Source organism: Cynocephalus volans, chromosome 3 (genome assembly GCF_027409185.1).
Source record: "Cynocephalus volans isolate mCynVol1 chromosome 3, mCynVol1.pri, whole genome shotgun sequence".
In the NCBI taxonomy this organism is placed as follows: Eukaryota; Metazoa; Chordata; class Mammalia; order Dermoptera; family Cynocephalidae; genus Cynocephalus; species Cynocephalus volans.
Genome location: NC_084462.1, coordinates 185631116 through 185644600, shown reverse-complemented (window position 1 = coordinate 185644600; position 13485 = coordinate 185631116). Strand labels below are relative to the sequence as shown.

General features: G+C 40.1%; 1 gene segment (V, D, J or C); it reads left to right on the top strand.

The window, feature by feature from the left end:
• LOC134372837 (immunoglobulin heavy variable 3-23-like) lies at positions 1-719 on the top strand. The segment is given in 2 exon segments: positions 1-85; positions 193-719. Coding segments are annotated over 2 exon segments (573 nt in total).
• The last annotated feature ends 12766 nt before the right edge of the window (positions 720-13485 follow it).

Below are 13485 nucleotides of genomic sequence, written 5' to 3'. Positions count from 1 at the left end.
TCCAACTCGGTGATCAGGACTGAACACAGACGAGTCACCATGGAGTTTGGACTGAGCTGCGTTTTCCTTCTTGCTGTATTAAAAGGTCATATTAAGGCGAAATACAGACATTGGGAATGTGTGTGGTTATGGGTGGGAGAAATAGTGGATTCGTGTGAGAGTTTTTTGACCAGGGTGTCTCTGTGTTTGCAGGTGTCCAGTGTGAGGTGCAGCTGGTGGAGTCCGGGGGAGGCTTGGTGAAGCCTGGAGGGTCTCTGAGTCTCACCTGTGTCGCCTCTGGATTCACCTTTGATGACTATGCCATGAGCTGGGTCCGCCAGGCTCCAGGGAAGGGGCTGGAGTGGGTCTCAGCCATTAGCTGGAGTGGTGGTAGCACATCCTACGCAGACTCCGTGAAGGGCCGATTCACCATCTCCAGGGAAAACGCCAAGAACACACTGTATCTGCAAACTGAAAATGCGAGAGCTGAGGACACGGCCACGTATTACTGTGCGAGAGACACAGTGAGGGGACGTCAGTGGGAGCCCAGACAAGAACCTACTGCAGGGACACACGGGACCACCAGGGGGCGCGCAGGACACACTGATCTCAGGGGCCTCCTGGCAGTGGCAGGTGCAGAGGACACTGAGGTGTTTCCTGAAGACATCAATGGTTTCGTGTCCTCTCCAAGGTCAGAGGTGTCTCCTGAGACACTTCATGCCTTTTTCTTTGTGTTTTGAACTCCTCACATCCTCTCTTGGTTAACGACGGAGAAACTGATGATGTTTTTTGAAAATGAGATTTGAGCAGTCACTAAGGTCTTTTCCTTCACCGAATTTCTAGGACTCATGTTTCATTCATGACAAGCAGATCTTCCAGAAGATTCTCATCATTCTTGACTGGAAATAATTTAAATAAAAAAAAAAAAAAAAAAAAAAAAAGAGCTCATTGCCTGTGTGTTCTAAGCTCACACTCTTTGACCTCTGACAAACACCGTTTGTTCATACATGATCCCCTTACCTCAGATACGCACAACTCTGCCCCTTGTGGATTTGAATAAAGGTTTGTCCATCGATGAACTCAACCCCACTCAGTCCCCTAATGCCCATATGGTGTGTTCATCTATCGACGGAGGCCTGAACAGGTGACAGGCGGGTCAGCTGAACCTTCCTTACCTATGAAAGTGAGCCCTTGTGACTTTCAGACACGTAACCAGGCAATTCAGGCGCTAGTGCAGGACAGGCCTGCATCTTGTGAGGGGAACATGTGGCTGGTGGTGCCAGGCCACCTATAACAAGTCACACAACTTATGGCAGAGCATGTCCAGATGGATCCACCAGCTTCACAGCACCTGGTGGACAAGACCAAGAGATGCTAGTGTCACGCAGTGATTAGGTAATGGACCAGACAGGCTTGTGACCCTAAATGTAACCAATGTCCCCAATGAGCAGACCCCATATATGCAGTGAAATTCACAGGGCAGAACGGTGGTTTTCAGAGAATTGGAGTTGTAGGAATAGAGAGATACTGGAAAAGGTCGCAAAGCTTTTATTTAACAGGATGAATGACTTCTGGAGATCTGATGTACACCCTTGTGACATTAGTTACTAATGGTGTATTTTATACTTGATAACTTCTAAGAGGGTATATGTGAACTGTTCTCGAGATACACATACAAGTGATAAGTGTATGAAGTGATAGATACTTTGGTACTCTCATTGGTGTATCATTTTACAATGTATGTGTATATCAAAATGTATCAATTGAACACCCAAAATGTATATAACCAATGTCCCCAATGAGCAGGTGACATACATGCAGTCAAATACCTATGATTGCCAATGATGTGGATTAGATATGAAGAAGGGCTGAGAGAGCAATCCACAACAGTGAGTGCTCTTAGAGGAAATTAATGTATCCTGAATTCAAATGAAACGTGCATTCTTTGTAAGAATGTAGGGAAAGGTGGAGAATGTGTATTATAACTGAAAACAGGGGCTGCCACTGAGCTGATTTGGTTAGAGTGTAGCCTTATAACACAAATGTCACATGGTTGGGTCCCTGTAATAGCCAGTCTCTCTCTCCACACACACACACACACACACACACACACACACACACACACACACACACACACACACACACACACACGCACAAGGCTATAACTCTTAGTACACAAGATATATGAAAAATTCATAAAATTCAACACAAAAAAACAGCCCTTTTAAATTCTTCTTCAGTGCACGGTGGCTCTTACCTGCATGTTAGTTTCATGATGAGGGCATCGGTGACCTTGAATGTCTTATGCAATGTTAACTAAATTAACTAACACATTTAAAATTTTAACAATGTCATATATAACAATGAAAAAGTACAGTGGCAAGTGTGCACTTCTTATTTCAGAGATGCTAATGCAATGTGAATTTAAATTAGATTTAAATAAATAGTAATTTTTCTGTATATTTCTCACAGAAAATGTGCCGTCTAGCAGCATGTGGAAAGATGCACAGTCTCTGACTTATGATGATTCAACTTAAGATTTCTCAACTTTTCCATCATGCAAAAGAGCACACATTCTGAAAAAAAAACTGTATTATATGGAGATATAATGTGCTAAGGAATGCACGAGGTAAAATATCTATTGGGACATCAAAAACATAAAATGTGTCGGAGGGGAGTTAATTGCTGAGTTCTTCTCAATCAAAAGTAAGTTGTTATTGCAACCAAAGGAACTTTGATAACTACTGCATGTTGTGTATGAACCTCATGCTAACCACAAAGCAAGAAGCTATAGGGGACACACGAACGTGAAGCAGAAAGGAATCAAAGCATACTGATGCTGCATATCATCAAGTCAGAAAGGAAGACCGCAGGAGAGAAAGACAGAATCACAGGATCATCAGAGAAATCCGAAAAATAAATAAATGAAAAGGCTATAGTAAGTCCTCACCTATCAATATATACATTGAATGTAAATGGATTAACGCTTCAGTCAAAGACATAGATTAGCAGAATAGCACGCAAAATGTTCACAGTGAAAGGAATAAGGGAGATGTAAGGAAGGAGAATCTGAAAGATAGGAGGGGCAGCTACACTTACTTAAGACCAAATAGAGTTTAAGTCTGAAATTGTAAAAAGAGATTAAAAAGCTATTCATAATAATAAAGCAGTTCATTCATCAAGAACATTTAACAACTCAAATACGTATGTGTATATAAGTACATACATAGAGAGTGTATGCAGACATAAATTTGTAAATAAATATTAATAGACCTGGAGAGAAATATACAGCAATCGTCACAGTGGGTTTGGAATGCCCTACTTTCAAAAACAGATCATTCAATCAGAAGTTCAATAAAGAAACATCAGACTTGAACTACATCTAAGGCCAAATGGACCTAAAAACAGTGAACAGAACATTCCATCCATCAGGGGCAGAGCGCACATTCTTCTGAAGCCCACATGAAAAATTATTCAGGATAGATAATATGTTAGGCCACTAAAATAGTCTTAACATATTTACAAAGATTAAATTTATTGCAAATATTATTCAGCAAGATCAAGTTCACTTTAATGCTGGATGCAAAGATCGTTCAACACACGCAATGAATAAAAGTAATCCAGTACATTAAAAGAACGAAGCCACAAAAGAAAATTAAACAAATGGGACTATGTGAAAATAAAAATACTTCTGCTCAGCAACGGAAACAATCAACAGAGCAGAAAGACAACCTACAGAATGGGAGAAAGTACTTACAAAATATACACCTGGCAAGGGATTTATATCCAGAATATGTAAGGATCTCAAACAACCCCACTGTAACTTCTCATTGTTTGAGAAATGGCCGTTCTGTTTTCCATAACAGCTGAACTAACTAACAGTTCCATGGGAAGTCTAGAAGTGTTCCCATTTGTCTGCATCCTCATCAGCGTTTGTTATTCTGTGTCTTTTTGATTTTAGCCAGTCTAACTGGAGTGAGGTGATGTCACAATGTGGTTTTCATTTGCATTTCCCTGATGCTTAGTGATGTTGAGCATTTTTTCATGACTGTTGGCCATTTGTATGTCTTTTTTGACAAATGCATATTCAGCACCTTTGTCAATTTTTAAAGTATGCATGCACATATGTACTTTACATATATGTGTACATATGTATTTTACTGTGAAGTTGTTTGAATTCCTTGTATATTCTGGATATTAGTCCTTGTTGGATGAATATTTTGTAATTTTTTCCATATCTGTAAGTCATCTTTTCATTCTGTTGAATGTTCCCATTGCAATGCAGAAGATTTTAGTATGATATAATCCCATTTGTTTGTTTTTCCTTTTGATTCTATTTGATGTCTTTTGTTGTTCCATATGAACGTTAGGATTGTTGTTTTTTCTATTTCTCTGAAGAATGCAATTGCATTGAAACTGTATATACCTTTGGGTGGTATGGACATTTTCACATTAACACTTCCAAACCATGTACATGATATGGTGTTCCGTCTTTTGGTGTCCTATTTAATTTCTTTCAGCATTGTTTTGTAGTTCTCGTTGTAGAGATCTTTCACTTCCTTGGTTAAATATATTTCTAGGTATCTTATTTTGGGGTGAGTATTGTAAATGGGATTGCTTTTTCAATCTCTTTTCTGATAGTTTGTTCTTGGTGTATTAAAACACTACTGTATTTTACATATATTGATTTTGTTTCAGACTAATTTATGGAATTTGCTTGTCACTTCTAAGAGTTCTTTACTAGATTCTTTAGGTTTTTCTTTATATAAGATCATGTCATCTGCAAAAGGGAACAATTCGACTTTGTTTTGGCCAATTGAGTTTCCCTTTACTTCTTAGTCCTCTCTGAATGCTCTGGCCAGCTCTTCCGATACTATGTTACATAGGAGAGGTGACAGTGGCCATCCTTGTCTTCTCCCTGCTCTTAAAGAAAAACAAACAAACAAACAAACAAAAACTTTTGTTTTTTCTCTATTCAGGATGATGTTTTTGGTAGGTTTGTCATGTTTGGCTTTTACTAGTTTTTATTTATTTTTATTTTTTCCTGCTATACCTAATTTGTGAAGAGTCTTTATCATGAAGGGATTGCGTATTTTATCAAATGCTTATTCTATGTCTCTTGAGATGACCATATGATTCTTGTTCTTGATATTTTTTAAATTTTTGAAGTAATGAATCATGTTTATTAATTGAGTATATTGAACCATCCTTGCATCCTTTGGAAGAATCCCACTTGATCATGTCAGGGTGCTCAGTGTGGTTGCACTGACTGGGCATGGCTTTGTATGTCTGGCCCTCCTCAGGGAGACCCTGGTCCCATCTCACGGGCATCTAGAGAGTTCCTGTGTGATGGGAGAGCAGGAAATCCCACAATGTGTGTACTTCCCAAGTCTACACTGGCATTCTGTTTACTTTTGTTCTGTTTGACAAAGTGAGTCACAATCCTAAGCCCAGGGTCAGTGTAGAGGCACTACCTACATGTAAGATACAGACAAGAAGTACATATTTCCTGCCCATTACCATTAACACTAGCCCGTGTGTGTGTGTGTGTGTGTGTGTGTGTGTGTGTGTGTGTGTGTGCTCATTTACGTGCATTATTAGCTGTGGAGTGGGCTCTGAGCCCCATAATTCTGTAGACTCAGGTGTTTTCTGCTATGACCATCTGCAAGATAACCCTGAAGGAGATAAGAGACTGTCCCAAGCCCCAGAGAATTTCTGGACTCACCGTGAGTGTCAACTATGTCACTGCATCTGCCAGCTCCAGGGAACAGGCTTCCAGGTAGTTTTATAAAACGTTCACTTGCTTTTTCTCTACCGAGCATTTGGGTTTAGTGAGACCAATTCACTATCTTAAGAAATGCTGACAAAAGCATATGGTGTCCCTGAAAGAAAACTCTGAAGCTGTGGCACAGACCCTTAATACTGCAATAGAGACGCTGTGAGGATAACACACCCTGAGCCCAGACAGGATCCTCCACTGCAGGGCCAGCACTGGGCTGCAGGGAGTGCTCAGGACACGCCCAGCACAGGCTCCAGCATGTGCAGAGGTGGCTGGGAAGAGGCTGTCAAGGCCTGGAGCGTCATCTTTCAAAAATACTGACATAAATGCAAATATTTAAACCAGTGCAGATGTTCCTACAATATTTTATTTTACCGGGAGCATTCAGCTGAAACGATAATGCAAGGAGAGCAATATTTAGAAGGAATTTTTAGTTCTCCTAGGTGTCTCACTAGTAAAATTCTGGAGTACAGGGATGCCTTCATTAATTCAAATGGTGCAGAATTTTGGGTTACACACTGATCGCAGTAACAGGGCATTCAGATTTCAGGTCTAGTGATGTTACCTGGCCTGGGTGTTTGACAGGAAAGTGGTGATTCAGAGATGGTGGCAGATGAATGAACCTGAATTGATCATAAATAGATTAGTGATATGAGGAACAATGTGCATGAATGGTAACTATGTAAATACCGTGTACATTTTATTATGAGGACCAATGTGCATGAATGGTAACTATGTAAATACCGTGTACATTTTATTATGAGGACCAATGTGCATGAATGGTAACTATGTAAATACCATGTACATTTTATTATGAGGAACAATGTGCATGAATGGTAACTATGTAAATACCGTGTACATTTTATTATGAGGACCAATGTGCATGAATGGTAACTATGTAAATACCGTGTACATTTTATTATGAGGAGTTGGGGATAAGATTCAGATTAATTCAAAACAGAATTTTCAAGTAATATTTTGGAAAATATTTGTTTATGAAGTGCCCCATTCAACTTCTTGTCAATATAATCAGGGACCCAGCCCTGGATCACACAGTCCATGGTTATTCTGAGAATCAGGGGTCTTTCTACTGAACAGCCTGGGATCATAGGTCACCCAGACAGGTGCAGGGAAACAAACTCAGAAGTGCCCAATAGATCTCACAGCCACCCATGAGTCCTGCTGGACACTCATGGTCACTCTCTCTGAGTTACAGAGGCTGCTCTGGTGCCTGGTGAGGCCAGCATGGGGTCAGTGCAACAGCTCAGCAATAGCGACACTGACAGGCTCATAAATGATCGAGGTGTCTCCATAATACTCAGATGTGGGTTCACAGTGAGACGAGTGTCCTGGGGGGTCTTGTTCCTCAGAGAGGGGAGCTCTGCTTGCTCTGAGCTCAGGGGTGAGGCAGGAGATGCATGCCCTCAAGGTGGATTAGGACCTGGACCCGCAGCCTCTCACTGTGGCGTGGCCCCTGTGCCATCGGTCTCCTCCTCTGAGGCCGAGCTAGTTATTGAACTATAAAATACTCCACCTCATGAATGTGCAAATGACCTGAGTTCTACTGAGGTGACCAGAGTTGTGTGTGTGTCCTGAGAGCATCCAGACAGCCAAGTAATTGGGATATAGGAGCGGCTCTGAAAGTTCCTGAGCTTGTCTGTTTTAATGTTTTTTACCGGATGATGTGAGAATCCCCTTTGTTTGCAAAGTGTTCACAGACGTGCACTTCTCCAAAATCACGTGTGCTTATTCCTGTTTGGGCTAATTTATGAGCTGTAATAAGTGAAATACTTTCTGTCATCTGGAGTTATTTTACATAAGGCAGAGGATCTTAGTCTAATGTAAAGATAACATTGGAATAGCAATTCCTGGTTAATAAAATAACCAGTTGTGTTATAATGGCATAATTAATAAACCCAAAATAATTATTTCAAGGTTCTCAATGTGAGTCTCTAATAAATCTAAGAAATGTGCGGAATTGCCATAAATACGATAAAATTATTTTGAGCACAAAGCATTTATTCACAACTTCTACCTGTATTACTAACAACAAAGTAATTGGTACCTGACCTCGAACTCAGGTTATTTTTCAAGTCAGTTATTCATTTTCCTTTTAATCTTAACATCTCTAGATGATTATGTGCTCTGTTTCAGCAGAAAGTAAACAGAGGTGACTGGAACTGACTAAACAATGACACAAATCACAAGGTAGTGAAACAAGAAGAACATATGAGAATGGATCCAGACTCAGGTATTTCAACAGTTCATGTATCCAGTTAATTAGTTTTCTCAATGTTAGACACTAATAAGCTTCACAATTTAGCTTCATGACACAGTTCGCTCTTATCAAGTGTGGACATGAATGACTTTCCAGTCACACACAGATAACGATGGTATTTTGTTTTATACAAGAAAGGGGATCATTCTTCTGAAATGCCCTTCTGAAGAATTAGGAAAGCCCCAGCAGACCATCTCTCCTGCCTCCATGAGTAGAACTGTGTCATGTGTCCACAGGGACAGAAGTCCCTAATGGGAACAATAAAAAAGCACCAATGAGGCTGCCCATTTTTTGTCTTATATAATCACTAGAGACTCATGCCATGGTTCACCTTGAATAAATTTATGTAAATTATGTGTAATTACGTACATCCTCAATAAAAAATTCCTAGTCATGACTGAGTTTCATATGTGTGTGCTCTTGTGTTTAGAATTTTGACAAGCTCACTTTATGTAATTTTTTTCATATCACAGGTTGGAAACACAAAATAAAGCAGCTTTTTATCAACTGAAAGAGCTGTAACATTTTGCCAATGGATTATATCAAGACATAGAGAAAAGAGGCAGGTAGTAAATAAAACACCTCTGAATCCTCTGAAGAATGGAAGGAAGTTGAAGAAAATCCCCCTGCAGATGTCCAGAGCCCTTTTGTCTCATGGCCATGTTCCACCTTCAGAAATTCCCAGGATTACCTTGTTGACTAGTTACATATGACCAAAGCAATATTAGCTCTCTTTGAAAAGATTCACCACCAGTGCTGATTTAACATAGTAACCAATTTGTCTATATCAAGTAGAGCTGATTCATAGAAACATTTTTTGAATTTTGTTTTATTTTATCAATATACAATGTATTGATTATTAAGGCCCATTACCAAAACCTCCCTTCCCCCTGCCTCGCCCCCTCCCAACAACCTCATATCTGTTCACTTGTTGTAACAACTTCACAAGGAATTGTAATTGTTGTGTCTTCTCCTCCCCACAGTTTAATTGTGTATTTATTTATTTATTTTTATCTTCATGAAATGAGTCAGGCACAGAAAGAGAAATTCCACATGTTCTCACTTATCTGTGATTAAAAGAAACATTTATCTAATATTTACTTAAAATTGTCTGTAGCCATCAAGCAGCTTTCTTGAGAACACTTTTTCTGTAAGGACAAAGTATCTGCTGATCCCAGGACACCTCTCACAACACACACACCTGGTGTCAGATGACGTCCAGATGGCCTCAGAAGCTGCAGAGCACTGAGGTGGACAGTCCCATGGGGGGCAGGCATCAGACAACAGACAGGGAATGGGCTGAGTATTCTGGTCAAAACCATCATCCTTGGTGTCCTCAGTGGTCAGAGGACACATACAAATATCTCTGAGCCTGAAAATTTGGGAACAGACCTGAAGCAAGATGGAGATAGGAACTTTGCACTGAAAACACTTTTAGGGAAAAATTAATAAATTACATAAGCAAATGAGCTGAGTTTTCTACTTATGAACCTGGACACAGGACAGCAGGGTATGTTTATCCTTTCAATTGAGGGTCAGTATTAGTGGAAACATTTTTAAACAATCATTTGTGCCTTTCCTTTAAATACAGTCATGTTCTAAATTTACCAGGAATGTGGAATGTGAACTTCCAAGGTCTGACAACATAACATACAAATAAAAAATCAACCAGTGTCGATCTCACTTTTGTAATTAAAGAGGAAATTAAAAGTGTTACTGAGTATTTTTAACCTTTTACTAGTTTCCTCATGACCCTGTTACATTTGAAATTGAATTGAATTATCCCATGTTAGAAAGTCTGATGGGAAGACCCTGAAAAAGTGTAACATGGTGATTGATTTGTTACCAAGTACCACAGCCATGCAGTTTAGGGCATTATCTTCAGACATAATTGAACTTCAATAAAGCCTCGTCATAACATCGGTGTTTTATGTCAGCTTTTCTCTGACAATATTTTCATTGCTGATTTCAGGTCATGCATTCCCAAACATCTTACCTTCAAATACATACAAACTTGCACTGCAGATATTGCCGCAAGCATGCACTTTTTGCAATAAAAGCTCTCATTTTGCCTTTTACTTCTTTTATTCAGTATTTTTTTATTTTCTATTTTATTTTATTGGTTATGAATATTCACAGGGTACAAAGCTTACCGTCGGCACTTGTGCCCAAAATGTGGTGGCCAGATCAGTACTATTAGCATGCCTATTACTACGAATTGTGATTATTCCTCATGTCCCCCGCACAATTAATCCCTTATGTCCTTCCCCCTCTGTCTTGTCCACCCCATTCCACAACCCGAGGTCTGCTCTGTCCCTCTGCAAGACCAATGCACCCCTGTGGCTTTTCTTTCCTTCCTTCGTTCTCTCTTACTTCTCACTTATGATGGAGAACATGTGGCATTTTTTCCCTTTTGCTTGGCTTATTTCACTCAACATTATTTTCTCCAAGGTCATCCATGTTGTTGTGAATGATGGAACGTCATACCTTTTCATGGCAGAGAAATTTAACACAGTTACGTGCACATTTTGACGTGATGGGGTGTGTTGCTTTCTGATCTCTAAGGTTATTCTCAATCCATGACCCCCTTTCTTCCTTGCCTTGTAGGTCTGATTCTTGAACATTTTACCTTTTTTCACCATGATAGTTTTCTCTTTCCCTCTCCTTGTCTCTCTCTCTCTCTCTCTCTCTCTCTCTCTCTCTCTCTCTCTCTCTCTCTCTCTCTCTCTCTCTTGCTTCTATATTTGTGTTTCAGAAGAGAATAACGTACAAATCTGTGTCCTATCTAAGTCTAGTGATGCTCAGAATTTTGATCCCTATAATTCCTAAATCCATGAGATAAAACCTCAAGTCACCTCTCTGTTGGTCTCCAATGCCATTGCTGTTTAGTAATTTATTTTTTTGCTGTTGTTTAGGTTTGCCTACTGATTCATTAAACATATCAATACTGCTCATTATGGTTATTATTTGTATAGTCATTGTGTTTAATATTGTATCATTTAAAGCATAATAAAATTCTCTCTGCTAGTATTTTTTCTCCCTTTTCTGACATTCTATATAAGACATTTTTTGAATATATTTTATCCTTTCATTGGTGTGAGAGTCCTGCTTAATGAATTTGAATATTATTTTTTCTTTAAATAAAGAAAAAATAGATCCATCCACAAAACACAAACACTCCTAATGCAAGTTAATATGCAACATGTATATGAGACTAGCAGGAAAATTATGATACAAGGAACAGCGACGATTCACTGTCCACAACACACAGGGCTGTCCTGCTGAATCTGTACCTTGGGAGATTCTTCCTCTACACGGTGACATATGTCAGAACAGGGCTGTGAAGTTTCACATTTCACATTTGTGTATGTTACAAGGAATTGCTCAGCATCAATCAGAGGCATCGCTCAAGTTAGATTTTCCAAAAAGACCACTGGTGAGTGTGTGTGTGTGTGTGTGTGTGTGTGTGTGTGTGTGTGTGTGTGTGTGTGTGTAGGGGCAGGAGAGAGAGAGAAACTCAAGTGATACATGGTTAGTGTGTTACCCTTCAGTTCCCCCAAACACCTGTTGTCCTCTTGCATGCAGAGTTGACAGACAACATACGTTTTTGATCTTTTGATGTAAGTCAGGACCATATGATTAATTAAGCCAAAGGAAAGCTACACAGATACACAGTCACAGCCTGGATAATTATATTAAAGTTTAACAGATACAAAGCTTCAGTTACACAGGATGAACAAGTTCTAGGGATCTGCTCTATAGCACTGCACCCACAGTTAACAATACCGCATTGTGCACTTACAATGTGTTAACAGAGAAGAGCTCATGGTAAGTGTATTTACAACAGTTAAAAAATAGTCCACCTGAAATTCATCATTCCCTCTCCTTCTGTCTTCTATTAAGCATCAGTCCACAAGCTGTAGGTTCTGGGTCTCAAACCAGTGGGAGTCTGGGTTCCTGAGTGACGTTATGAATCAGACACCTCTTCTCACCGCAACTTCCCTCCTGGACACATTAGAGTAGAAATGAGCAAACAGTACATATTTGTTCTTGAAACTTTATTGCACTGAGATGCTGGAGCGTTTGCTACACTAGGCAGAACGTACTGATAAATTATCCTGGGTAAATCGACATGGGCAGCTGGGACTCTGCATTGTCAGCTGAAGGTTGAGAAATGAACCGAAACAGAGTTGCACATACACCTAGTTATTTTAAATCTCCTCTCTGATAATTCCAAAACCTATGTCACATCTTATCCTGGGTCTGATACTTGCTTTGTCATTTCAGTGTGTTTGTTTTCCTTTGTCTTTTTTCAGGTCTTTTACCATTTTGGTAAAATCTCAGCAAAATTCATGAGTTAACAAGAACTGAAGAATCAGCCCCGAATTGTCCATCAGCAGCTCCTGGCTTATAATCCACTCAGGAGCCTTCAAGGGCTGTCCCTCCATGACATGGACCTGCTCTTGGGACAGAGAGGGGGCTCACAGGAGTAGACACAGCACAGCATCCAGCACAGCCCCTGGCCTCTTTCTCTGTGGTGGGCGGCATCTCAGAGGGCAGTGACCACAGTCATGGAGTGGCTGTCATGGGCCCCAATGCAGCGACATCAAAGGGAAGTGTGTTTTTAAACTTTCATATTAGGGATATTATTACTGCTTGCATGTTAACCATTGTGATTGATATTTTCACAAGCGGGGATATCTGATGTGATTGTAGGACTAAATGAAAGAATTACATCAATGTTTAAAATAATAAGGCTGAGAACTGAATTTCTGTTGAAAATTCGAACACATTAGGAGCACAGGATTTACCTTGTTAAGGTGCATTTAAAAGAGTCCATTTATCTTTTCCAAACAGTGAGAATCAGTTTCCTCAGTCATGTACAGGATGCTGTATTTTGCAGAGTCCCTGTGGGTTCCCATGTGCTGTGTCTTGTATCACATGTTGGACAGAGCACAAGGCAGGCCAGGAACTCATGGAACAGCAACCATGTAACAATGTAACAAGCTCTCAGATGTGATGAGAAGCACATGACAGGAGAGGGTGCAGGGAAAGAAAGCAGGGGTTGTGCTGCGATCAGAACTGTAAAAGCACGACCCAGAGCTTGAGTTTGTGGGAAAAGCTGGGCTGGGCCCAAGACAAGGCACAAGAGAAGGCAGAAGGAAGGTAGATCTGGGCTAAGAAATCTGGGGCCACATTATGGAGTGGTCTTTCACATCTGATAATTATATGTCATGTAATTTTCAAAAAATAATAGAATATAGGCCCATCAAAAATGCAGAAGTCCCACCTCAGTTCCTTACCGCTTATAAGGACAGAGCTCTCCCACATGCAAATTTTCCTTCAAGCTCTAGGGTAAATGTAGACTCATGGGTGGTGGAAGCTCACAGGTCTGTCCTCAGACAGGGCTCAGGTGTCTGGGGAAGGCAGAGTTGAGATCTAACAGAAG